Raw genomic sequence first — 27,764 nt, forward strand, 5'->3', positions numbered from 1 at the left:
GAAGATGCTGGGCCTTGGCTCCAATCCCCAGGTGTTAACACCGTGGACCACTGACTTTGGATGGGGTGTCGGGCCTCCTGCCCGTTGGTCCTGTGGCCAGAGATCTGGTGCCTGTGTAGCAAGTCATGGATTTAAACCAGCATTTCTTCAGGATACATCTGTAGGCTTTTGTGACCACATGAGCTTAGGAAACTTTGGGTTATACCAAGTTAAGAAATGTTTTTTAACTATGCTCAAAGAAGGGGGGTTTTACAAAACAATGATAATAGCTAGCATTTATTGTTTGCTGTCCGTTGAATCTGTGAGCTCTTTATATTTAGTTTCTCATTTAAATCCCGAAGCATCCCTAGGAGGCAGACGCCAGCACTTTCCCCATTTTACAGACAGGGGAGGCACTTGCCCAGTGTCTTAGCTAATTTTCAGTGGGCACAAAGTTTTGTGCTCGAGCAGGCTGAGTCCAAACCCCAAACTCTTAACCAGGATACAGTACTCGCCTGGTAGGCAGCTTTGACCAAGCTTTCTTTTATTTGGGACTTCTCATTTCTAATGGAGTCAGTACTCTGAAGGACTCTAGTTGGGGAAATAACCATTTAAACTTGAAAAGTAAGTAGGGACTGCCAGGTGACTTGGGACATGGAATTTCTTGCATGAGCCCTGTTGGGTTCTGATCTCCCCACGGCCCCGAAAGCCGCAGATGTCTTTGTGTCTCGTTAGGTTGGTGTTACAGTTTAATTAGCCCGAGAGGCAGGCATGGAGGGTCTGGAGTAAAAAGTGTAAGCCGGTGGTTCTCTAACCTGGCTGCATACTGGAATTCATTTAATGCCCATTAAAAATTACTGATGCCTAGCCTCATTTTCTGGGATTCCCCTGTAGTCTGGATGGCCCCAGGCATTGGTGATTTTTAAATGTTCTTTGAGAACCATTGGTTTGGATAACTCCTTTGTGGTCCAGTTAACATGTTTTATACCAAGCATGGTATAAAACAAAGCAAGGAGAAAAAAGGGTTTTTTTTTGTAAGTTAAGTGACTTAACCGGGTTTTGGTTGGTTGGTTTGTGAATGAGTGACCTGTGTTCTCTGATCACGGGCCCCATATGACCTGTACCATGAATCCTCTCCATGAACTGTTCTCCTGACCCTAACTTTGCACTGACAACCATGTGCTGACCGGCCCTTATGCAGAAGCTTTAGACTGGTTACTAAGCAGACTGGTGAGAAAGAGACTCAGCACTCTTACTCCTGTTGGAGGGAGTACGTGGGTACCATTGCCCAGAGCATTGCATCCGTGCTGTTGCTGGGGGAGCTGGAGCAAGAAGTGCATTCTGGGTGATGATGTTAGTGGACTACACACATGCTCCTCATTGGGCTGAACTGTAAATATTGGGCTTCTAAGGGTGTTGCTGTCATTTTCAGTTGAGTTAGGTGAAACTGGGTGATAGAATAGTTTCTTGGTTTGGTAGTCAGGTAACTTCAGGTGTTATTTACTACTATGTCTACGAAAAGCCTTTTTGAGGGAGAATAGATACCCCTGTCAATAAAAGACAATGATGGTTTTAACCCTGAGCTATGATGGGTTTTTTTTTTAAGATTTTATTTTTTTATTTGACAGAGAGAGATAGCGAGAGAGGGAACACAAGCAGGGGGAGTGGGAGAGGGAGAAGCAGGCTTCCCGCGGAGCAGAGCGCCCAATGTGGGGCTCAATCCCAAGACCCTGGGATCATGATCTGAGCCAAAGGCAGATGCTTAACCAACTGAGCCACCCAGATGCCCCTATAATGGCTTTTCTGAACATCTTCATTTTTTCAAAGGCACAGACCCTAGGCTATTCAAGGTGTAAGTCCGGGATTTTGAGACCACTGCTCTCCTTCCAGTTCAAGATGGATGTGCCCCAGGTTGACCAAAGGGTTTGTAATGGGAATGTTTCTGTTGGTTTCTTACAGTACAACAAACACCTCTTCGTGCACATTGGGCATGCCAACCATTCTTACAGTGACCCATTGCTCGAATCAGTGGACATTCGTCAGATTTATGACAAATTTCCTGAAAAGAAAGGTGGCTTAAAGGAACTGTTTGGAAAAGGCCCTCAAAATGCCTTCTTCCTCGTAAAATTCTGGGTGAGTAAGACATTGCTGTGGTGGCGGTGGGTTTCGTCTGAATGGGCACCTCCTGTACGTGAGCGTGGAGCAGCGCGGCTGGTTATGGGTACTCGCTGACTGCACCTGGGGGGCTGTCCTCAGGCTGGCCTTGTGGTCCATCCTCAGGTACAGACGCACCCAGGCAGCATTTGGTGTCCCTGCCCAAGAACAAGAGAGCCCGGAGGCCTCTGTGGGCTTCAGGGCTCACTCCTGCAATGGCTGGAGACTTCACACACGGCTGCAATTGTGATGGAAGACACGGGGCACTAGCCCCTCTTTCTGTTCTCACTCCATTAAGCCGAGAGACCTATAAAATTCCACTGGAGCCCAGGACCTGAGGCAGAATGGGGCTGGGATGAAGATAAAGTTTCATGCTTCCAGATTTTATACGTGGCAGAGAGAATACAAAATGGCTTCACCCAGTATGTGCCTCATTTGGGCTTTAAAACAGCAAGGGTGGATTCCCCCAGCTGCTGGGGCTTGTTGCCGTCTCACGGCCTCCGAGAGGAGCTTTTCTGTTCTTTCTCCACTAGTCACACTCAGGCCAGGGGACGGCTAACAGGTCACAGGCGTAAGTACCACGTGTGTATATGGGAGGTGAGGATACCAAGGCTGCACAACAGATGACCTGTTAGCAATGAGTGTTTCTAAGGCTTCAGTCTCTAGAAAAATAGAAAGAAAATCTCTTCAAGTGTTTGCACCCCTGAGCATAGCATTTAAAGGCCCCAAGTGAGCTGGTTGCAGGGTGTTTTCCTTGCTAGCTGCCCTGTGCCTAGCTGCTCTGTGTGTCTGATGGACTTCTTCCCTTTCCTTCTCTCCCATGGGGCCAGCTCCTCCTTCCTTTGAGATGGTGGCTCCTTTATTATTTGCACCTTCATCCCTTAGGCAGACCATTGATTTTCCTTTTACTCCCAGTGCCTTTTGTAGTTAATAAGTTCCCATGCTGGGTCATTCCTTCTGTGTGTGTCCTGCTCCCCCTCTGGACCCAGGACTGCCTCGGGGGCACCTTACTCCTAACAGTGGCTACCATTTATTGACCTGCTGGGGGTTGGGGGCCGTGCTGAGACTTTCCACGTACTTCCTCCACTCCTCACAGTGTTAAATGGAATTTGCCTTGTGTCCAGCTAAGAAAACAGAGACTCCGAGATTACAAAGGACAGGCTACCTGTAGGGTGGGGCTCCGGACCTTGTAATTAGATAAGTTTGGCGGTAGTGCCTCTGCTTTGTTTTCTGGTTGCTTCACACCCTGTGAACTCAGCTATTGGGGCGGGGGGGGGGGGGGGGGGGGAGTCCTGTCCACCGAGGACTCTCCATTTCTCCAATACCAAGCAAACACCTTCCACAAGAAAGCCCAACAAGTGGATAAATGAAGGAAAAATATATGTTTTAGGTTTCTTGGAGAACTTCCATATTAAATTTAGTTTGTTTAGTTTCTTGTATTCTTACGTGGTAACTAGATTTCATTTTTCATGGTTCTGTTTTGAATTTGGATTGTGGAAATAGCCTTCCACTTACATTAAGGTTCTTGGGATGGGTAATACATGTGGGTAACCTGAACAAGCAATAATACCTTTCTAAATTGGGGGCTGCCACTTGTGATTTGAATGGTGTTTGGAGGTCAGTTATTATGTGGTAACAGGGCAGTTTTCAAAATATGGCCTGGGGACCCCCAGGGAGTGCATCAGTAGCCCTTCAAAGGACTGAGAAGGCCAGAAATATTTTCACCACGACCCTGAGACATTATTTGGCTTGTGCAAGCTGCTGATATGCACGCCAGTAGTTCAAAAGCAGAAGGGTGAAACTGCTGAAGCTTCAGCTTAATCGGGCGGGTGTGTGCACACAGTTTAATAAAAAAAGAGAGAGAGAACGAGTTACACCAAGAATGCCCTTTATAAATTTTACGACATCTTGGACCTAGAGTACACATTGCAAATGAATGCATTGAGCCTGCCTGCCTGCCACCTCAAGGAAAGCAACTGACACTATGACCAAAGAGAAAATTCCAGCTTTCTAGTAAAAATAAGAATTTTGGAAAACTCGTATCCACCACCATAAACTTGACAGCTTCCCAATACTTAACAGACTTTTCTGGTGAGATCCACAGCCATATTAACGAGTGATTTTATTTTATTTTTTTTGGTATTATGTAAGATAAACCAGTGGATTTTCATGTAATAGAGTTTGAAAAGTTCATTGATACAGTTTCAGATTCCACACTGCAGCTAATTTTTTTAAAAAGATTTTTATTTATTTGAGAGAGAGAGAGAGAGCATGAGCTGGGGGAGAGGCAGAGGGAGAGAGAAAGAGACACACAGACTCTCCACTGAGCAGGGAGCCCAATGGGGGACTCGATCCCAGGACCCCAAGATCATGGCCTGAGCCCAAGGCAGACGCTTAACCAAATGACCCACCCAGGCACCCCTACACTGCAGCTAATTTTTAAGAAACTATCACTTGTTAAGTTTTGGTGTAGTATCAGAGAAAAATGACCACAGTTATCTGAAGAGCCTATTAAAATATACTTCCCTTTTCTAGCTCCAGATTTGTGTTAGGCTGGATTTTCTTCATGTTACTTCAGCCAAACAACGCCATCAGGACAAACAGTTAGAAGCATGTTTGAGAATCCAGGTATTTTCCATGAAGGCACACATTAAATATATTTCCAACGTGTCAAACAGTACAACCCTTCCAATTTTTCTTTTGTTTTTGAAAGTATAGGTATGTCTAATTTAAAAAAAGAGAAGATGTAATGAGTTTTTTTTAAGTAGGTAATAAATATTTTAAAAATGCTCTCAGTTTAAATTTCCAATACAGAAAGTATAGAGAGCTATAACCTGCAGTAACAAAAGCTCTTGGAGGCCCTCAGTAGATTTTAAGAGCAGAAGGGGGTCCTGAGATCAAAAAGTTTGAGAGTCACTGTTGTGAAGGATATAAAAAGAGGCCGTTCTACTCAAGTGAATTATAATTAATCAGAAATGGTAGGATATGATGAAAGGAAACCATTTTCAGTATTTTCAAATGAAACGGTATTGGTTTTTAGTGATAATAAAATTTCTTATAATTAGCATGTTATTTGGATATAAAGTGGAATGGAAAGTCCTGAGAAAGTTGTTCTTGTTTTTGCTTCCAAAATTTCCCATTTTGCTTGGGATGATCTTAATACATGCTTTCAGTGACGGGGCCCTTTGGTCATGGATCCCCAAGTAATGAGGTCTAGATTGCAGATGTGTCGAGTGTGGTTGCTAGTGTAAAGTGTCCAAATGTAGAAACAGTTGCCCTGAGATTAGATATATATTTATTAACATTCGAAGGATTAAAATTGAGCACTTCGATGAATGTGGTGGAAGACTTCACTCCTTCAGTATAATTGTGAGTGGTACTTAGCCTTTATAAAAACATTCAGTCGCAACAATGTTAGATGAGGAGAGGCCATTTGAATTAGGTTTACAGTTTGCTGCAATTTGACATCTCATTGGCTTCCTCTAATGCCTCAGTGAGAATAAATTATACTTAGAATATCTATCCTTGGATATCAGGAACGGGTGTTTCTTAAGTAGATTCAACACTCCCTTTGAAATATTCTGTGTATCAGCAATTTGCTTAGCAGATTTCCTTGGTTTTGTGTGAATTCAGTAAATTTCAGCAGAGATCCTACACCTGATCTTTATTCTCCCCGCTTTTTTCCTCTGTCTCAAAGTTCCTGAAGTCTCTAGGTTGTCAAAATCAGGCTGACTCTTGATTTGCTCCTAGGATTGCTCCTGAAACTGTTTTCCGAAGAGCAGCCACGTGCAGCCTGGGCTCAGTCGGGCTAGACAAGGTCAGGAGTTGGCTGTGGAGGATGTACTGAGTGCTACCCCATGTCAGTGCCTGCACCTCAAGGTGAAGGGCGTGGTGGCACCAAGTCGCAGTCACTCCGCTGTTCTCAGGCTGGAGGATCCGAATGGCACCCGGGGCCTCGGGCCCCAACACGGAAGTGACTGGCAGAGGCAAGGAAGCCAGTGGGGGTGCCCCTACCCTGTTAGCCTTATCCTCTCTCATGCCTTAATGGTGGGGGACACCCAGAGGCCCCTGTGGATGGCTGTGTATCTGGTGAGATCTTTTTTTATAAGAGCCATATTGAGGTATAATTTAGAAACCATAAAATTTGCTCCTTAACATTCAGTGATTTTTAGAAAAATTTACAGAGTTGTATAACCATCACTATAATCAAATTTTAGACTATTTCTGTCATTCCAAAAAGATCCCCTGTGCCTATTAGCAGGCGATCCCTGTTCCCACTCCCAGCCCCAGACAACTACTAATCTACTTTCTGTCTGTACAGATTTGCCTTTTCTGAACATTTTATGTGAGTAGAATCTTTTGGCGTGGGGTCATTGGCACCTGACTTCTTCCCTTACATTGTTCTGAGGGGCATTTATGTTACAGCATGCCACTAGTTGGCTCTTTTCTATTGCCTAGGACTAGCCCGTCGTATGGACATACCCCGTTTTGCTTATCCATTCACTATTGATAGACTCGTGGATTGTTTCCACTTTAGGCTTTGACCCAGTAATGCTGCTCTGAAGTCTTTGCGTACAAGTCTTTGTGGGGACATACGGTTTCATTTGCAGCATTTTTCCTGGCATTTTTCCATAGGAGAAGAATCGCTGGGTCACATGGTAACTCCATGTTTAACTTAAGAGACTGCCAAGCTATTTTCGTAAGTGGTTTCTACCATTTTACCTCCCTGCTGGTGAGACCTGAGGGGTCGCTCACCAACTCCTTCGACCACCGTGGCTGCCAGTATTAGAGTAGGGAGAAATGACAGTGAGCAGGGTAGCTAAGGGCCTGGCTAGCAGGAGCACCAAGATACAAGGGTGAGGCCCATGCGGGGGAGTTGAGGTGCTTTGCAGCTGGGTCTTGGCTTGTATGGAAAGCACGGGTGGGTGGGAAAATTAGGAAAGACAAAGAATCAGGGTTTGGTTGTGTCAGCAGTAGGGAACAGTCAGTGGTTTTAACAACTTTTGAGCCAAGAGTATTTGGATTCTTCTTACTGTTACAGCGATTTTATTTGCATTTTGCCTTCTCTATTATTATTCCTTATCTTTTTCTTTTCATGACCTCCTCCTATTTATTTCCTTTCTCTTCCTTCCTGCCTACTTTTCATTCACTCTTGTGCATTTTAATGCTACATCATATTTAATTACAAAGAGAGGAAAAAGGATTTTGCGGGAATGGGAGGGAAGGGGCTTCTCTCTCTTTCAGTAGTTGAACTTGACTTAAGGAGTCTTTTTTGAGCATAAGCACATACTTGATATTATTTAATCCTTGTGAGCCACATGTGATTATCCCCACTTTACACAAGAAGAAATCGAGTCACAGAGAGGCAGAGTGGCTTCCACAAATTCACACAGCTGATCCGGGCCGGGTGGGCTGGACTCCAGAATCCATGCCTTTTCTGTGAAATCTGTGCGTGGCCTCTGCATGGAGCACAGCCATGTCCCCAGCCCTCCCCCCGCCCCACCTGAAGTCAGTGATGGTGATGAAGGGGAAGCAGAGCGGTTTCTTTCTGAGGTCCCGTCACCACGGGATGCCCTCATGCGTATTTACGTGGGGGCTACAGTGAACAGACTGCTGGTACCAGCAGGTTCAGGTCGGATCCTGAGACTGTTAGAAAGATCCACACAATGCTGTTAGCTGCCTTTGGGGTGGGGTTAGAGGAGCGGCATCGTGTTTATGTTACGATTACAAAGGCAACATCATAGTATTCTAGACAGTCTTGGAAATATATAATTTGTAACTGATTCCTAAATGCACCATGTATATAACCACAAATGTAATACATGTTTATGTAGTTTGAACCAAGGAGTGCATTAAGTCTGGTGTCCTGCTGTTCTTCCTTATCAAACCCTTTCATGCAGCCATATGCCATTACATCGCTAATTACCATTTTTAATGACTATGTGATGTCCTATTTACTGGGTAAATTCTAATTTAGCTGTTTTTATTTTATTAAATATTGATAATAGTACTTTACATATGTGTGTGTGTGTGCACGTGTTTGTGTGGTGTGTAAATAACCAAGCTGCTTTTCTAAGGTGGTCAGGCACTGAGTGAGTAAAGCAGGCATCCTCATCAGCTGGCGTGGCATAATTTAAAACAACTTTCTCTTGTCACTTTGCTTTTTGAATCCCCCTTCATCTGTCTTTCTCCTCAAAGACTTTAATCCTTCCTCATTCTCCATAGAAACTATTAATAAGGTTGAATGTACTGTTCTCCCTCAATCCTAAGACATATACATGTTCCTATCTCAGCAGTTCTAGAAATAGGATGCTTCTTAGAGCTGACACCGTAAGTGCCTTGCCTGCCCCTCCAGAGATGGGGTTTTCATCGTCTACCCTTGGGGACCTGAGCCAGAGTTGAAGGCATCTCATCAGCCCCCCCCCCGCCCCCGTCGCCTTAGTTGAGTTGTTTGTACTAGTAGTACTACAGATGACATTTTAGTGCACATTTTAGCTTAAATTTGAATCCCTACATAAAATGGCCCAGAAAAATTACAGTTTGAATCCAGTATTGAAGTTATGATCAAGGAGGAGTGTGGAACCAGATCTGTGATAAATGAGACAAACACTTGCACTGGCAGAAAACCAGACTTCTTTTCTTCCCTTATAAAACAGTGATCAATCAGGTGCTACATAGGCCCTAAGAACAGAAGAGGTCCACCTGCAAACAAAGTCGTGCTCCATTTCAGCACTGAGACTCATGCAGATGGGTTGCTGGCGTTATGGCAGACGACGGAGCTAATTTAAGATAAAATGCCAACTGTCTTGAAATTGACCATAGAATTCCCAAAGCTAGACAAGGTGTGGGTGTGATTCCTTCATGAATCCTGAAAGACAGAAACCCAAGTCCCACTTGAAGCTGACTTTCTAAAGAAGTTCATTTCCAGCCACCTGTGGTTTACTGAAGGAAATAAACAGAATTAATGGGTTTAACCAAATAAGAAACATAGTGAAACTAATATTTTTGAAGGGGCCTCAAAATTCTATTCTCTGTTCTACCAGGATGTTCGAAAGTGTCAAGTTTGGGGACACTGGTTCAAAGAAAGCCATGTGTTACTTGTAACCTTATAGCCAAAATCGATATAGAAGAATAATTAGTAGGAGGAAGACTTAGTCTTAAACTTTGATTGGAATAATAAGCAATATGAAAATGAAATTGTATGGATATGGATCCTGTGGTTAACAAAAAATTTTATACACATTTATATAATGTTTCTTTTTTCTCTCAAGTTATGATTACATTAGTGTTATTTTAGAAGCCAGGATTTTTGATGTTACCCTGTGGTCATTCATAATGTTTTGCTTTTTAAAATTCTTGGAAGTTTGATCATTCAGTCTAAACAATTAACAATAAATACATTTATAGTTGTTCAATTTTCTTAATCTGTTTTTCTAGGGGAAGGAAAAGAAAGGCTAGTTTTACTAACTGGAGCAGGTATGAGAAGATTTTAAGAAAACAGAGAGAGGGATAGAGAGTTATCTGGAAAGAGGGCAGCCTTTAGAAGATGCTTTTATCTTGGTAGGAGTGAAATCGCATTTGTTGGACAAAATGACAGGCACTATAAATAAAACAACTGGGCTTTATGTAAGGAGACACCGGGTGCACATGGAAGATGCCCGAATGGCCCCCTCTGGAGTGGCAGCCTGTGTCTAATTGGATTCGCATGATTTTGATTGGACTTGTAGACTTGAGTCTGTCATTTGGAGCCAAACCTGCCAGTTGCTATTCATGGAAAAGGAAGTTAGCAAAATGGAATGATTTGCTCCCCACATGTCTTAAACTGCTATCAGCAAGGAAAGGGCCTTTCAGTTCAATGAGCCTTCTGTGTGTCTGTACTTTGGTCTCATCTCAAAATAGCATTAAGTCCTGAAATTACAAGACCGGTATCGAGCAGTGGCATGATGTAGGTGGAAGGAAGGTTAGCAAGTAAAACCACTATGTTCAGAAGTATTTATAAGGCTAATACATAATAAATATTCTGGATAGACTGTGGTTATATGATCATCTTCACCAGTGGTCTGTTTTGTTTTGTTTTGTTTTTTAAGCCATCTCTTATGGACAGGTTCTGATACTTCAGGTTGGGGGACAGGGGAGTCAATAAACCTGCACATGCATCCATTTTGGTTTGATTTCATAAGAAAAATAATCTGAAGCTTGTTAGCATTTGCTGCTTTGACTGCTATCTGTTACTGTGTCCTTCCTGTTTTCCCAGCCCTGCATCCTAAACTTCTTTGTAGGTCTCCCCCAGGGAGCAGGGATCCCATGTGTAGCTTTTGTTTATCCGGCAGTGCAGTGTGTATAGTAGATTTTTAACAGTTCTTTTAAAAAAATCTGTTGGCTGAAAAGTCATTTTGTTTCATACAGTTCACCTAGAGAAATTGCCCTATATCAGGTGCCAGGATACACCTGCCCCAGGTAGCCAGCTCGGACATCATGTGCCGATAGAGGAAGCACCTGATAATTTATTGAGTGATGCTTCTGAAGGAGTGTACTGAAGCCAGGGAGGACACCTTGAGAGATTCACACCAGAGCTTTTCCAGGCTATCTCTGGAGTTCGTTAGCTTCTTATAGAAATAGTTTCATCATTTGCATTAGTAATAAACATACATATCACTAGTGAGTCATTCAGTCAACATTCAGTGAACTCTACTTTGATCCTAGAGAGCTGGAGCTGGGAAAACAGACCCGAGTAAGAGGCACACCTTAGGGTCTTGTAGGGGATGGCAGACACACAGGCGGGTAAGTGACAGCACTGTGACAGAAAGGTGGGAGCACAGAGGTAGAAGGAACCCTTTTGTCCTGAGAACATTCCAGAAGGCCTTACAAAGCCCTGGCATTTGAGCGGAATCTTGAAAGAATTTGGTCAGTGGAAGGAGAGTGGGAAGGAGTTCAGGGGAAGTGGACATATGTTCAGAGACAAGGAATCCTACTGGGAGGCATTGGAAGGTCCCATGGCCGCTGGGCCTTCTAGAACTTGGAGAATGGTGAGGGTTGAGGTGGAAACATTGATCTCTGTGGCCATCACTGTATTTGAAAGACTTTCCGAATCCACCTGAAGACATAAGGCAGAACAGGACAACCTAGAAAGTGGGAGCAGAAGCTCACTCTGCTTTTCCCCTAATCCCTTAACCTCACTCACAGTATGGATACCTTTTTTTTTTTTTTAACTTGAACGCTTGCACATACCTAGGCAGAATGTAAATTGGAAGTTCGCTTAACCTCTTGGGAGAAATCCATCTGACAGCTGTTCCTCTAATGCTTTCTGTCCTGGGTCATTTGGCTCAGTGGTTGCTAACAAAGCCAAGGTCAGGGCTCCATCTTTTCCTGGGTGGAGCTGTTTAACTCCACTCCCTGCCATGGTTACAGGCTGAGATGCTAAGCTACTGTCCTTGCTAATCCATGGTCCAGGGGCAAGCAAACACATAATGATGCATTTGCACTTCCCAGTACTTGCCCTTTGATGGTGGCATGATTAGCTCCTCTGTAACCATACCTCAAGAAAAGCCCGAGAAGGAAAGAACCAAGGTAGCACTCTCTGGGTGGTTCTTATTTCCAGACCCAGGTTTGCAAGGAATAAGTGGATTATCTGGACATAGTCATAAACCCCTCATGGGTCTTGGTCATTTGTCTAAAATTAGACCTAGGCCCTTGGTGGTATATGAGATCCTTCCTCCTTGTGCAGGTGGGGATCCAAAGTACATCCGACCCACCCACCCTATTTTCATTTTCTTTTTACCTTACAAAAGCAATATAAGCTTATTACAAATAGTCCAAGGAGATCAAAAGACCACAGAAGAAAAACTGAGATTTCCGCATGTATCCTTCTGGACTTTTTACTTGTATCTGTAAACATTGTACATCATTTGATTTTACTAAAAAGAATTATGCTCTGATGTGAAAATGTTGGGATTTGGAGTGAACAGTCAAAGAATTTTTGAGATGTCTTGGGTGTAAATAGGAGGGTTTTTGTTTTTTTTTTTTTAAAGATTTTATTTATTTGAGAGAGAGAGAGGGCGCAGGCGCCTGCGTGTGTGTGTGTGCAGGTGCACGGGCAGGGGAGGGGCAGAGGAAGCATCTCAAGCAGACTCCTTGCTGAGCATGGAGCTGAGTGACTCAGGCCTCGACCCCACAACCCTGAGATCCTGACCTGAGCTAACATCAAGAGTCAGACACCCAGCTGACTGAGCCACCCAGGCGCTCCAAATAGGGTGGTTTTATTGAAGCCCAGGGACGGGACCCGTGGGCAGGAAGAGTTGCGTTGAGGTTATGATGGATGGCCGATTACATACTTTTAACTTGGGAGGGGGTGAGGGATAGTGAAAGTCTCTTAAGAAATTTTGGAAGGTTTCCAGGACCTTGAGGGGCTAGCTCTTGTTAGGAAATGGCCATTTATTACTGTCTAATAAAACCTTAGTGGGCACCTGGGTGGCTCAGATGGTTGAGCGTCTGCCTTCGGCTCGGGTCATGGTCCCAGGGTCCTGGGATCGAGTCCCGCGTTGAGCTCCCTGCTCGGCGGGAAGCATGCTTCTCCCTCTGCCTCTCTCTCTCTCTCTTCCATGAATGGATAAATAAAATCTTTAAAAAAAAATAAAACCTTAGTCATGTGACCCTCCAGATATGTAGCAATGGGCCATATGCTTGGAGGATGATTGCTAACATTTATCTTGCGGGGAGAGGGAGGGTAGAGATAAAGGAAGTTTCCAAAGGAATTTTTACATGTTATAAAGTAGATTTACAGCATCCTGGAAGTCGGAAGAATGTTAGGCTAAGATTGCCTTTTGCTCTTAGCCAAGTATTAACATCAAGGCAGTTAAGTTTCTAGAGAAAGATCACTCTACCTGTCAAAAGGACTTTTCAATGGGCTGTGAGTTTTAGGGAAATTTAGTTTTATTCTTTTGCCTTTGTTCTCCACATCATGCTCCATGTATTATTTAGCAACTTCATTTTTCTCTTCAAATATCTTGAGCAGAAAATGTCTTCTTACAGTGATGAGATTTGAGAGTAAGTCCCAATTTTTGTTATTCTTTTTGGTAAACATGACTTGTTAGTTAGAGATGCCAGATTTAGTGAATAAAAATACAGGACACCCAGTTACATTTGAATTTCAGGTAAACAACACACACTATTTTAGTTCACATAGGCCCCATGCAATCTTTGGGACACACAAATAATAAAAAAGTTTGTTGTTTATCTAAAAATCAAATGTAACTGGGTGTCCTGTATTTTATTTGGCAACTCTACACTTGTTAATTGATCTGTTGTCATTCTCTATAGGACTTTTCTTGCACAGAACCTCCAAGCCAGAAAAAGGTCCTGTTTCCGATTTGGAAAGGGTGGTGTCTGGCAGCCAGTGTTCACACACCTGGTGAATGTGACGTGTGCAGGGCTAGCTCAGCTGGGAGCCCAGGACTCATTGACTGCCTCCATTGGAAAGAACTGCCCCGTGCAGCAGCTGCTTTGTACGTGGGGCTGAGACCTTGCCTCTTTCATCCCAGCTACTGTGTGAAGTCACCAGTACTAGTTACCTGAAGTTGTGTGGGTGATATCAATTGAATTTTTTAAAAAATGAATGCTGGTATTTGTAGGAATTTGCAATGCAAACAGCCAGCCCCTCAAGCAGTGCATATTGTAATTAAAGCAAGCTTTTAAGATTCTTTGAAGTACTAAATGTTTATGAAATTCAAATAGGGGTGCCAATCTGCACAATAAAGGGGCTCTTGGTGGTGTTTTTTAAAAATCTTCTATTTTGCAGATGTAAATATATGCCATAATTAGTGGAAAGTAACTTGAAGAGCGAGGCTGAGTTTATTCCTATTATTCTTATTTAAAACAGCTGTGGCAGGAGCCCTACAGCTGCTGTCCGGTTGTGCTGGGCAAGGGCACAATGGTCGGAGCTGAACGTATTCAAAGACTTGCTTCATCGCTCGCCGCCCCCCCCCCCCCCCCCCCCCCCCCCCCCCGCCCAGTGCAGGTTGCCTTGTTGGGGAGTTGTCGCATGGTCATCCCAGCGAAATTCCCCCACCCCAGTCTTCTGATGCCAAGGGGGGAGGCTGGCTTCAGGGGTCTGGGCCAGGGGGGCAGATGCATGCAAATGAGTCCTCAAGCCCCCCACCCCCACCGCCCAGCACTGCCTCCCGGGCTACGCCCACCCGCCCGCCCGCCTGCCCGCCTGCCCGCCTGCCCGCCTGCCCGCCGGCTTACTGCCCAGTGCAGAGCGATTGTCCTTTGGCGTCTGTGGGAGCAGCTGCAGGCCCACGTGGTGCCCTGCCTGGCCGAGCCTGGCCATGTGGCAGGCCTGGACGGCCGCCCACAACAAGGCCCGGCTCCCAGTGCCGCCTGCCAAGGAGCCAGATGCTGCCATTGGAAAAAATTGCTTCACAATTTGAAGTCTTGGTCCTTTGATCATAGCTCAGAGAGGATGAAGAGGAGAGGTTCAAAGTGGTGGTTTGAAAAGGCCCGCGTCTCCTTGCCTCCATCAGTGCCTATTAGACTGTCTCTTGTCAGGGACGGTCCTCTTGATGTTTTCATTTCTGCATCCAAGCCATTCCCACCCAGCTCTTCCAAGCCTGCAGGGTGGAAGGGAGGCCTGCGTGGGAAGGGGGTGTCCAGCTGCTTCCTCCTTCCCTGACCTGCTGCCCCTGCCTTCTCCCCTGCCTGTGGGCTTATCTGCTGACTCTCTGAGCCGGCACGCCTTCTCCCTCTGAAGCCCATGGCACAGTGTCTGTCCTCAGCCCAGCGCCGCTCCTGTGGGAGCCATGCGCTCGGCTTCTTGGCTTGGCAGCTGTAGTGCTGCCCACTGGGGCCGCGGCCTTCAGCCACCACCAGGAGCCCGGTTTCCAGAGCCCTGGGGCTCAGCACGGAAGACCCCCCGGGCCCCGCCCTCCCCTCCGAGGACTCTGCATCCTGCTTAACAGGGCTCAGCCTCATTTTTCCTCACCCATAAAATGGGAAGCATCATTTCTTTGAAGTATATTGCTTTTTTATTTCAAATTCCAGGAACATAAAATTAAACAGTAGAACAGACATGTGAATAAATGGGCTCACGGAATGAGAAGTAATAGAGAAGAAACAAATCCAGAGTCTCATCTGGTGACTTACATGTTTCCGCTGCATTTGAGGAGTGTGAGACAAGGAGGTTGAGGGAAGGTTTCGGGAAAATTTGATGCTGCCTTTTTTTGTTGTTCTTGGTTCTTCGCTGTCTGTTGCAGTCCGCTTTCTCTGCCTGGCACTGGGACCCGCTTCTACTTTGACCTTGTATCGATTTCCAGGACTTGCCCGCAAGTAGACCCTGAAGTCTTTAATTGATTCAAAACACTTGTATTAACGATTGCCTTCTTTTTTATTTCCAGAAAGAATTCTGTAACCTCTCTAATCATCTCTTTGTGGGAAAGATGGTAATTTTGTGCTTGTTTGAGCAGTTATACACAAGACATGAGACTGATCATAAACTCACAGATCAGAAAAAGTGCTGATTTTTGCTCTTTGGAAAAAGCCATCATTGTAGCCGTCTGCACACCTGATCCTTGTGGGCTGATGCTCACACAGGCTCTGTGGGGACTGTTTTTGTTTATTGATTATGAACCACCGTTTTTATGGGGTCACATCTCTGTTGATGGCCGTATCTTCCTGGGGTGCGTTTTAAATCACCCAGTTACTAGGAGCGGTCGTCAGTGTTGTTCACGGCTACCACCGTGTCTCCCCTGCATGATCTCTTCCCGTCACCGGGTGGCTTCACGAAGCAGGTCTTCTCTGTGGGTAAGGAGACTCCAGGAAGTCTCTGCTGTCCACGCGGTCGGTCAGAGGGCTGGGAGACAATAAGGACAGACGGAAAGTCAGAATTCACAAATATCTGAACTAGCTAGAAGGGAGGTCTGAAACCAGGGTGGGGTTTAATCAAGAGAAATGTAGAACTTGAATCTGGGGGAGCAGACAGGGCCCGAAGAACCTTGTCGGTGAGAAGGGGAAGGGGACAGGTAAGAGTGAGGGGGAAATGAACGAAAATTGCAGAATTGTCCAACAGAGGGGTTCTGGGGTCTGAAGGCAGAGCTTTAGATGCAAATTACAGGGGAGCCAGTTGCAACTTGAGGGGTGTGGAGGCAGAGTCCCATCCAAGACCTTAGCCACGGGATCTGTGAATATGTCACATTGCACAGAAAGGGGAATCAAGGTTGCTTATCAGCAGCTAGGGAGAGTATCTTGGATCATCTGAGTGGGCCCAGAGCAATCCCCAGGTTGCTTAAAAGCAGAAGAACGGGGCCTGGGAGAGATGACAGTGGGCAGCCAGAGAAGGACCCAGCCTTCTGTTATAGGCTATGCAAATGTGGGGAGGGGCCCAGAGACAAGGAATGTGGGTGACCTCCGGACTCTGGAGGAAGCAAGGAAAGCACACCGCCCCCCCACCCCCACCCCCAGAGCCTCTGGAGAGGCTCGCAGCACTGCCGGGACCCTGACCTTAACCTGGGGAGACCAGTGTTGAAGTCTGTCCTGCACAAGTGTGAGATCATCAATTTGTGTTGTTTTAAGCCACTTAATTTGTGGCCATTTGTTAAAGCAGCCAATAGAAAACTAATACAACAGGAGAAAGAGCTTAACAAGTCTGCCCAGCACATAGTAGTTTCTTAAGTCAGTGGTTTTCCTGTATCTTAAAGATACTTAGCCCGAAGGCAGCACAGTTCAGTATACTGTACAAAGGATTCCTGCATTTGGTAGTAGGAGAAAGAGTTGGCCTCTAAACCCAGTTCATTTTTGGGTCTCTATTCTAAGGCAAAATGGGCCAAGACTCCTTAGAGGGGCCTGTTTGGACTTCCCTCCCCAGCCACATTTGCGTGTGTGTGTGCACGTGCGTGTGTTTAACACTTCAGAGCCTGGCTCATAACCATTTTAGGCGTTCTTGTCCCCAAAGGAAAGGATAGAATATGGTTTGAATTTGGGATTTGTTGGGAAGGTAAGTTTGCTGGGATTCGCTGTCTCTTGGGTTTTCCTATTAATTTGCTTTTAGAAACTATCCCGTGGTCAGATAAAAGCTGATGAGGCAGAAATAGTTTGTATCTCTGATACCAGCACATTCTTTCTTATTTTCTTGCCTTCAGAACTCTATGAAATAGGTTAGCCCTGAGTTTTCAGTTGGGAAAAATGAGTCGAGAGGGTGGGTAATAAACTCAGCGCGAATCTCAAGCTCATCACAGAGTTTGCCTCCTTTGTTGTTGATTCAATGCTAGCAATTCTTTCTTTGATATTACCTTTGCTCCATGGGAGCTCAGAGAATGCATTTCTTTCTGGGCTAATCGTAACATCCTCAGCTGACAGATGATTATCTTTCACATCAATACCTCCTCCCAGAGAATTCCCGAAGAACAGCTGTGATATGGTTGGATGGCTACATGATTATTTTCCATGTTCAAGAGTAATTGCAGAGCAGTTGTAATAGCAAATTGGTTATTTACTGTTAGTTGAGAAGCCTTTTAAAAACTAACCTGTTAAATTTATACTAATAATTAAAGTTTTCTCAACTGTTAAAAAAAGAAAAGTAAGGGAGCGCCTGGGTGGCTCAGTTGTTAAGCGTCTGCCTTCGGCTCAGGTCATGATCCCAGGGTCCTGGGATCAAGCCCCACATCGGGCTCCCTGCTCAGTGGGGAGCCTGCTTCTCCCTCTCCCTCTCCCTCTCCCCCTGCTTGTGTTCCCTCTCTGTCTCTGTCTCTCTCTCTCGGTCAAATAAATAAATAAAATCTTTAAAAAGAAAAGTAAGATAATTCAAAAAGCATCTGTCCCTCTTATCTAAATGGAAGCTAAAATGTACATGGTCCTCATTTCCCAGCAGTTCCACTCCAGGAAACACCCAACAGAAATGAATATGTGTGTTCATCAAAAGTCTATGCAAGGGGCGCCTGGGTGGCTCAGTCGTTAGGTGTCTGCCTTCGGCTCAGGTCATGATCCCAGGGTCCCGGGATCGAGCCCCACGTCGGGCTCCCTGCTTGGCGGGAAGCCTGCTTCTCCCTCTCCACTCCCCCTGCTTGTGTTCCTGCTCTTGCTCTCTCTCTCTCTCTGTGTCCAATAAATAAATGAAAATCTTAAAAAAAAAAAAGTCTATGCAAGGATATAAAGAGTAGCACTCTTTTTTCGGTGTGGGGGAGGGGCAGAGGGCGAGAGAGAATCTTGGGCAGCCTCTGCGTCCAGCATGGAGCCCAACATAGGGCTTGATCTCACCACCTTGAGATCGTGACCTGAGCCAAAACCAGGAGTCAGATGCTCAACCGACTGAGCCACCCAGGCGCCTCTACAGAGTAGCACTGCTCATGATCGGTCCAATTTGGAAACCTCACCCGTGCCCATCAGTAGTAGAATGAATGGATCATGGTATTTTTTATTCAGTGGAATACTCTGTAGTAACAAGGGTGAATGAGCTACATACAGCAGCATGGATGAATCTCATACTACGATGCTGAGCGTATGAAACTGAAGACGAAGGAGTCAACACTGTGATTCCATTTATTTAAAGTTCAAAACACCGGACAGAACTAATGTACAGTGTTTAGCCTCAAGATCACCCCTGGGAGATGTGGGGGTGATTGAACTGGAAGAGAGCATGGGTGGGAGGGCTTCTGTTTCTTCATCTGGGTGCTGGTTACATGGGTGTGTTCACTTTATGAAAATCAATCGAATTGTAAACTTGTGACCTGTGCATTTCTCTGAATGCATGTCATTTAATTTTATGTAAAAAAAAAAGTTAACTTCCATAACTGCAGAACTCATAATTTATTGAGCTAGTTTCTGAGGTTTTCATAATGCATATATTTAAATAGCTTCATTTTTGATACTTCCTGTCATTAAAACTACAGATCATTCATTCCCAGTTAAAACTAATGAAAATTATTTTGGAAATTCTAAGGGACAGTGGTGAACCAAAGGTAAGGTGGTGGAGCTGGTCTGCCCAGGTGCAGGCAGTAAGGAGGCCAATGTCTTAGAGAAGTTTAGATGGCAAAGCCCTCTAAAAATCTGTTCTCATTTTTATTATCACCATGTGCCCACAGTTCTAAACAATGCCATTGATAAAATACTCTTAGAAAAAATCTTGTTGACCTAAGTCCTAAACAGTTGGTGAAGTTAGCGTTTTTATTTCATATATGCACGTGTATATGCTTCAGATTAGCACACTTCTGTTACTTAGCCGTTGTGTTACTTACTCTTTAATGGCACATGGGGACTCAGCCTTGTGTCTGTCCCTAGAGTCATGTGAGCCGCAGCTCCCGCCGCTTCCCGCGGTTGAACAGTAGATGGGGAAATGAGCCGTGATAGCACAGTCATTAGGAAGATGGGAAAACAGAACTTAAGTTACTTCAGTTCTGTCATTCTCTTACCACTTTGGGAGTTTTTGTGTTTAACGTTTAAAACCGTGAAACAGAGCGCTGGTTATTCCTGAAATAATTTTGCCAAATAAAGAAAACAGGGTCTTAAAAATGAATCCGGTCCAATGGTGTCTACGCAGTGTGCCGCCGCAGTGGGACAGGGGCTTTTCACCAGCATCACGTAAGCACGGAGACTCAGAGAGATGGGAGCACGGAGGCTGTGGACATTTCCAGCAATTGTGCTAACATCCCATCACGGCAAATACCATTCTAAACTTCGTTAACATTTTCCGATTGTGTATAGGGACGGATGATCTTGTCTGTTCACTTCTGTGCTTGCTTCGGGGTTTAAGTGTCCGAGTTAGTTTACATTGTTAATGTCACCAAACTGAATAAAGGAAAAAAATGGAGCATTTGAAAAAAGGGCAAACAAGAAAGCATTGTGCCTAGGGACCTGAGGTGCCGTTCTGAAGAAACCTCCCTCCTGGTTATATCACTGACATAAGTGGAGGTTCGTGGTTTAAAAGAAGTATCCTGTTCTGTTGCCTCTCCCCCTGACTCCCCCCGCCCCCCATGCTCCTTCCCGCCCCACTCACACCAAAAACACCAGACTGCTTTTAAATGTTCACCGGGCTTTCAAAACAACTTGGTTGTATCAAAAATAATGAGTTTGTTAAAATATTCACTCTCCGTTTATTTATAGCCCATTAAAACCCTTTCAATGCTGGAAACTTTTTAAAGTTGAAAGAAAGGAAAAGTAGAAGTATTTTTTTTTTTAAGATTTTATTTATTTAATTGAGGGAGAGAGACAGCGAGAGAGGGAACACAAGCAGGGGGAGTGGGAGAGGGAGGAGCAGGCTTCCCGCTGAGCAGGGAGCCCGATGCGGGGCTCGATGCCAGGACCCTAATGCACCTTTCCTGCTGCACCTAAACTCATTATTGCATCCATGTTGGGAAGCACCGAAATGTTCATCAGTAGAACACATAGTAATTATTAGGGTGCATCTGTGTCATGGAATAGCATGCCGCCACTAAAATGTGGGACTACCTAGGTTTTTAAATGGCTGTTCTTTTCAAAACTGATATTCCATATCAGTACTATATGAGTTCTAGGATGTAGCTATATACCTAAATATAGTCTATATAATATCTCTATTTTAAAGCAAGGTTTCGAAGAGTGCCACTTTTTGTGCAAAAAAGAGGGGATGTAGATGCTTGTGTATCTAAGTGCCAACTATCTCCAAAAGGGCACTTGAGAAACAGTAAACATGGGTCACCAGTAGGGAGGATAGCAAGTTCGGGGGTAGAAATAAAATGTATACTCTTTTTCCAGTTTGATTTTTTTTTTTTTCACTTACCACATGTGTGTTTTTAGTTTAAAAAAAAAAAAAAAACTTGTTGGCACAAGCTAACAAGCTATACCACCATTATGAGAGCATAAATCTCACCACCAAAAAGTACCTGAGCTGCTTCTCAGCCATGTGTTCTCGGCTGGTGGCAGAACAAAGCAGTGGTTCTTGAAAGCCCACTTTTTTTTTTTTTTTAAGATTTATTTACTTGAGAGAGAGAGCGAACACGGAGCGGGGCACAAAGGGAGAGGAGAGAAAGAATTTTAAGCAGGCTCAACACTGAGCACGGAGTCCAACACGGGTCTCAGTCCCACGACCCTGAGATCACCACCTGAGCCGAAACCAAGAGTCAGATGCTTAACTGACTGAGCCACCCAGGTGCCCCTTGAAGGTCCACTTTGAGTGCACGCCCCGCACTTTGAGTGCACGCCCCGTGGTGGCTGCCCTGGAAAGCTGGATACAATGCCGGGTCAGAGTCCAGAATTCCTGTGCATGGAGGACACATGGGTAACCTTCTCTGGCAGCTGGAGCTCAGTAGACCCCAGGGAGGTGAGGTGCAGATCACAGTCAGGCTCAGACATCATCATTTCTTGCTACCCTGCTCTTCAGAGAGCCGACATCAAACCTTCAAATGTGAGAAAAATGTACACCTGGGTATTTTTATTTATTTACAATTTGTGCCCCATATAATTCCAAAAAGCAAAATTGTGAGGGAGTGTTACTACCTTTATGGGCAATATAAAAGTGGACAAGGACAAGTAAAAGCAGATTGTAATCCAGTAAAAGGGGCTGTACACTGGTTGTTAGTAGCTATTAGAAATACCCGGGATAGGTAATTACTATAGTTGAGCACTGAATTTAGCTTTGAATTTCTTGGCAAAGGAGGAATATAAAGCCTATGGTTCTTTTTATTTGAAGCCAGAAAATGGGAAGTTTTGCCTCAGAAAAGGGACGTTTTCTTGATAATTCAAGAAGGAAATTCAAATGCAGATCCTTATTAAAAATATATATAGGATGACTCAGGTCTTCCTAGTGGTTAGTGCACATCAAGGTTTTAAGATCAACTGGTCAGAATGTGCCAGACCTCACAAACTGTGGCCTCGATCGTGTGGCAGGTCCCCCGTCCCTCTCTAGTCCCCACGGCGGTACAGACACCGGCCCTTGTCTGTACTGCTCTTTTGACCTCCTGACCTGTCTGCCTGTGAGCGCTTCCAGAGTCATCTCCAGGCTGCGTCACGGTGCCTCTTAGGAATGCAGATCTATGCCTTGGTTTTAGGATATAAGACCCAAACCCTCCTGCCTCTCCTGCCACCCTCTCTCCCCTGCTCCCTTGATCCCAGCCTTTTCTTGGCCTCGATTCTGCTTATGTGCCCTTTATACACACTCGGGGCACGTCCACCTGCCTCAGTCAGTGCTCCTTCCTTTGGATCTGAGCTGCCTCATCCTTGAAAGCTTCCCCGACCCCAAGGTTGGTTCTCATGGCCCTCTCTGCCTCTTTGAGGAGTGCTTATCCCTATGGTGATGTCCTTCCTACTCAATTGTGAGCCCATGGCAGTAGGGACTGGCCCAGGTCTTGCTCACTCTGACCCCCGGCTCCACACCCAGTGCCTGGTGTGCGAGAGCAGGTTGGTAGGTGTTGGAGAGGAGGGAGCCATCCGTCAGGGGTCCGGCCACTGCCGTGGCCTCCCAGCCTCCCTCTGCAGTGGACGCTATCCCACACTGAGACCTCTACCTCTGAAACACAGCTCCTGTCACATCGCCTCCTTGTGCCAGAACTTCCCGAGAGTCCCCATTTCCTGCAGCATGCAATCCACACCCCCTTTTCAGCCCTCCACAACCTGGGTCCTGGCTGCATTTCCAAACTCACTTTTCCCAGTGGCCTCAGTCCTTGCTCTGCTGCTGGAAGGAGGCACCTGAGGCCCCTTCTGCCCGCCCCCAGTGTCCCCTCAGCCCATGTCTGCACATCGTAACCATTCCGTAAGTAATACCTCTGGCTAAAAGCATGCCTTCCATTGTCTGGACTCCGAGCACCTTTGACGTGGTACTATTTGTATCTCCGTTATTGCTATTTTATGTACATAGCTCCCGTTTGTAGTCCTATATAGTGTCTAGCATGAACCTCACATAGTAGGTAATCATCAAATACCTTAAATGAGTGGGAAATACGAATTATTTAGCATCTTTATAAGCCAGTCTTTACTAGGAACCATTTCCCTTCTGGATGCTGTAATTTGTAATGAAAAGTTGCTGTTTTTACATCTATAATAAATGGCCAGTCAGCTCTAGATCTCCCGTTCTTTTTTTTTTTTTTAAAGATTTTATTTATTTATTTATTAGAGAGCACGCGAGAGAGAAACGGCTTGAGAGGGGAGAGGGTCAGAGGGAGAAGCAGGCTCCCCCCTGAGCTGGGAGCCCGATGCGGGACTCGATCCCAGGACTCCGGGATCATGACCTGAGCCGAAGGCAGTCGCTCAACCAACTGAGCCACCCAGGCGCCCTCCCGTTCTTTTAAATACATCTACAGATTAGGGCGCCTGGGTGGCTCAGTTGGTTAAGCGACTGACTCCTGATTTCGGCTCAGGCCGTGATCTCAGGGTCGTGGGATAGAGCCCCATATCAGGCTCTGCGTTCATCACAGAGTCTGCTTGAGATCCTCTCCCTCTCCCTCTCCCCCTCCCTCCACTCTCCTCTGTCTCTCAAATAAATAATCTTTAAATATATCTACAGATTAGTGACTATGAACCCCATTCATATACTGCTTTCTGCACACATTGCAGAGGCCTCATGGATCTTTTCTAACAAGGGTACAGTATTATTCTATACTGAACACAAGAAAGCAAACTGAAGTAGGTGTGCGTCACATTGCCATTGTTCAAGGGGAGACTGCTGGAGTTAGCGTGCTCTTCAGAAAGTGACCAGTGGGCCATGGAACTTGTTTCTGGATGAGCATCACCTCACCACCTCCTCGAGCCACACCTGCCCTCCCCTCGGCCCGAGCGGTCAGACGTCCTAGCCTGCCGCTCACTGGTCGGTCACTGCCATGACTCCGGCCACAAGAGGATAACCCCCACCTCCGTTTCCTTCCCAACAGGCTGACCTAAACTGCAGTATTCAGGACGATGCCGGGGCTTTTTACGGTGTAACCAGTCAGTATGAGAGTTCTGAAAATATGACAGTCACCTGTTCCACCAAAGTGTGCTCATTTGGGAAGCAAGTAGTAGAAAAAGTAGAGGTAAGTAGGCCTCTGTCCCCCGCAGTCCTCATTCAGGGGCAGACTGTCGCCTTCCTTTCAACTTTACATGGGGGCGGAGAGTTTTACCTTTTTGGCATCTCCTCCTCTCCCTTTCTGCCACGGCTTTCCCCTGTTACTTCTGAAATGACAGAATGGTCTGAAAGTGACTGGAAGAAGGCAGGGAGGAAGCCCCATGCCAGGCCTCCCTGACTGGTGCCCCTGCCTTGTGCAGCCAGCAGCATTCAGTCCAGTCCGAGGTGTCGTGGGGGTGCCCGCTGTGAAAGCGGGTGCACGCAGGCCCTGCCACCCACCGGATGGTGCCCTCCCCACCCCCAGGTCCAAGGGCACTTGTAGGCGTTGTAGAGAACAGCCAAGGTGGGATTCAGCTGATCGGCACCTGCCTTCAATAAAACCTGACACCTCAGACGGTGGTGGTACTTTTGCCATTTCCACTCCTTTAATCCTTTTAAACAGATGACAGCACATACTGGGGTCAAATACCTACACATAGTTTTTATATTTCATGGCCTCCCTCTCTGTCAAAAAACACATGTTTTTTTTTTTTGTTTTTTTTTTTGTTTTTTTTTTTTACCAGGGTGGGTTGCTTGGTGTGAATAATGTTTTGGAATTGACCTTCCTTGTAAAGTTGGGTTTTCCAATGCCTTCTGCCCATCCTCTAGTCGATCTGTGTTCAGTGAGCAGCTCTGGTTCACAGTGGTCCTGGAGCTTGCAGGTCCCAGAGCCTAGCCTGAGTGCAGCCGACTTGGTGCTGCGGCGAGAGAGAGAGAGAGAGAGAGAGAGAGGGAGAGAGAGAGAGGGAGGAGGGGCTGGGGAGGAGGGAGGAGAGGAGTGCGGGAGCGAGCGTGTGGGTTTTAAGACTTGGGCCTGGACAGTGAGGCCCTGGAATGCTGCAGGCCCTGTAGCTTCCTGAGCACTGGATGGGCCTCCCGAGAATGGTGTTGAGGAGGTGACGCTAGCCAGAGAAGATAGAAGAGAGGGGACCAGATGGTCAACAGGAGCTTAGGCATCCTGAGCTTCACTGAAATGGTAGCAGGGGCCATCCAGTAAGACATTTTGAATGGAACTTAGAAACACACTGGATATTAAAAACCCATGAGGAGGAAGAGTCAGAGGTCACACGTTTTGTGTTTGCAAGGACAAGAGACAAGAAAGGAAGGTGCTCAAGAGCACACGGGATGATTCTGGGTGCAAGACGAGAATTTGGAAGACGGGTAAAGACTGAGACTACCGATCAGGAATCCTAACCGTTAAGGATCATTAAAGCTATGGGAATGGAGAACTAGGTGCAGAGAGAGAGTAGCAACAGCACGAGAATAAGGGTTTAAATTTGGGAAGCAGTACACAGCCCTGGGGTGACAGGGAGACACCAGCAGAGAACAAAAGTGGATGTGAGAGGAGGGGAGCCGGCTCAACACATGTCTGGGAAGCCCAAGGAGAGGGTAGATGAGAAGGTGGCCTTGTTATGAGATGGGCCTGGCAGGCCTGTAGCCCAGATGACCTCCCAAATCCTCGGAGAAGGAGGGAGCACACTTACCTGTCAGTGGTTGGGAATGTGGAGTGTTCCTGGTAGGCATGGCTGCTGAGTAGCCACACTGTCAGGGCTCCCCAGAGCTGGACCTCCCGCGTGGATGAGACAAACCGGGCCGGTTACTCAGTTTCCCAGATTCCAAGCTCTTTTTCTCGTCATGTCCTCCAGTAACACACCGAAAGCCTTCTGTAAGTTCAGGGAGCGGGAAAAGGTTGCCTTCGATTGATGAAGTCCCAGGAATTTTCATGGATAAGGTAGTGTGAGTGTGGCAGGTGGAGCTTTATAATTAAGCTTTTAATTTACTTAGAATGTACTTCTTCTGCATTTGGTGTGAGTTGGGAGTCCGCTTCTCTTTTCTTCCAGATACACAGGTGTTTGTGTCAAAACCATTTATTCAACGATTCATCCTTCTCCCACTGAGTAGATCTGAGATCTGTCTCCCTTAAGTTACTGCATATCCTGGGAGCCATTCCTGGAGTCTCTCTGATTCTCCCCTTTGTTTATCTTGACATGTCCCAATCCCATGTTGATTTGATTACAGTGGCTTTTATAGCACATTCTTACTTCTGCTGACGCAAGTCAATCTGGCTATTGTTTTCCATATATTTTCTAGGCTAGTAAACAGCATTTATTCTTCCAAAAAATGAGATCACTTAAAAAAAAAAAAGTAAAAGAAAACCAAAATCCTCGCTTGATCAATCTAGTTGGAATTGTACTAGATTTAGACATTATTTTAAGATAAATCGATACATTACCAATACTAAATCTTTCCAATTGAAAACCTGTTTGCATTTCCATCTCAATAAGATTTTGTAGTTTTCACATACAGGTTTATCCCTTTTTTGTTAAATATACTTCTAAATATTACGTAATTTGTTAACGCAATTTCCCATTTCTAGATTTTAATTACTAGAAGAGAGGAAAGCTCCTGGTTTTTGCTCATATTTGTTTTATCTGGCCAACTTGCCATATTCTCTTATTTATCTCCAGTGGTTTTTTTCCCCTCGATTCTTAGATTTTTTAATGTATATGGTTATAGTACTAGCAAAAAGAGAAGGCTTTATTTTTATCTCTTCTTTTCCAATGTTTTTGCCACCTTTTCTATTTTGGTTATTTTCTCACCTCTTTCCATTTGCTAAAACCTCCAACACTGTCATGAAAAAAAGTAGGACAGTGAGTAGTAACTGCTGCCCAGAGTTGGCTTTGGAGTTTTGCCATTTCGGGTTATATATATTTACTGTTGGATTTTATAAATGGTCTTTGTTTTGTATTTAAGTGCTTTCTTTCTGTTCCCATTGTACCTAGGGTTTTTGTTAGTAACAGCTCTGGTATTTTATCAAATGCCTTTTCAGCATCTCTTAGTATGATTTTTCTCCCAATTTGTGGGCACCACGAGTTCATTCCTGAAGAAAGTCCTGCTTTGGACACAGTGATGTATTCTCTTCGCTATTCTACATAAGATTTTTGCATCTCCTAAGTGATATTAGTCTGTTCCTTTTTCTAATCTCCTTATGTCCATCAATTTCATAAAAAGAATTGGGACACCTGCCTTTTCCTATGGTCTGGCGTCGTTTGCGTAACAGTGAGAGTAATTATTCTTTTAGAGTTGCATACAACTCAGCAGTGAAACAATTTGGTCTTTGTACCTTTTTCGTGGTGAGTCTCTGAAAAATTTTTTGTTCATTTCTACTGTAATGGACCTACTAGAGTTTTCTCCTTTGTGATCAGTATTAGTAATTCATACTTTGCTGGGAAATCATCCTCTCCTCTAGGCTTTTTTGCCTTAGAGTTATGTGAAGTAACCTTTTACAGATCTTCCAATCTCTACTGTAATTGTGGTTTTGTCTCTTTTCTCTCTTAAGCTTGTGAAGGCTTGATTTTGTTTTGACTTTTTAAAGAACCAGTTTTTTAATTTATTTTGCCCACATATTTTATTTCTGTTAATTAACATCAATTTGAGCTTTTATCTTTATTAATTTCTTATTCCTGGTTTCCTTTGGTTTCTTTGTGACTTGGGTTTATTTTGTGGAGGGGGGGTTTATTTGTTTGTTTGTTTTGAATTTCAGACAGGGTTTAATTCTGTAATTTTTTACCTTTAATGATGAACTCATGAAGCT

General features: G+C 45.1%; 1 protein-coding gene across 12 annotated transcripts in view; it reads left to right on the forward strand.

Annotated features, from left to right (window-relative positions):
- Positions 1-27,764, forward strand: part of TEAD1 (TEA domain transcription factor 1) — a 260,721-nt gene that overhangs the window by 220,407 nt on the left and 12,550 nt on the right. For 10 of the 12 annotated variants that reach the window (XM_027578584.2, XM_035722746.1, XM_035722744.1 and 7 more), the window contains 2 exons: positions 1,939-2,112; positions 23,958-24,098. In XM_027578584.2, coding sequence (XP_027434385.1) covers positions 1,939-2,112; positions 23,958-24,098 — 315 coding nt within the window. The remainder of the gene's footprint in view (positions 1-1,938; positions 2,113-23,957; positions 24,099-27,764) is intronic. The other 2 variants (XM_035722750.1, XM_035722751.1) reach the window with 2 other exon arrangements.

This window comes from Zalophus californianus, chromosome 11, assembly GCF_009762305.2.
Source record: "Zalophus californianus isolate mZalCal1 chromosome 11, mZalCal1.pri.v2, whole genome shotgun sequence".
NCBI lineage: Eukaryota > Metazoa > Chordata > Mammalia > Carnivora > Otariidae > Zalophus > Zalophus californianus.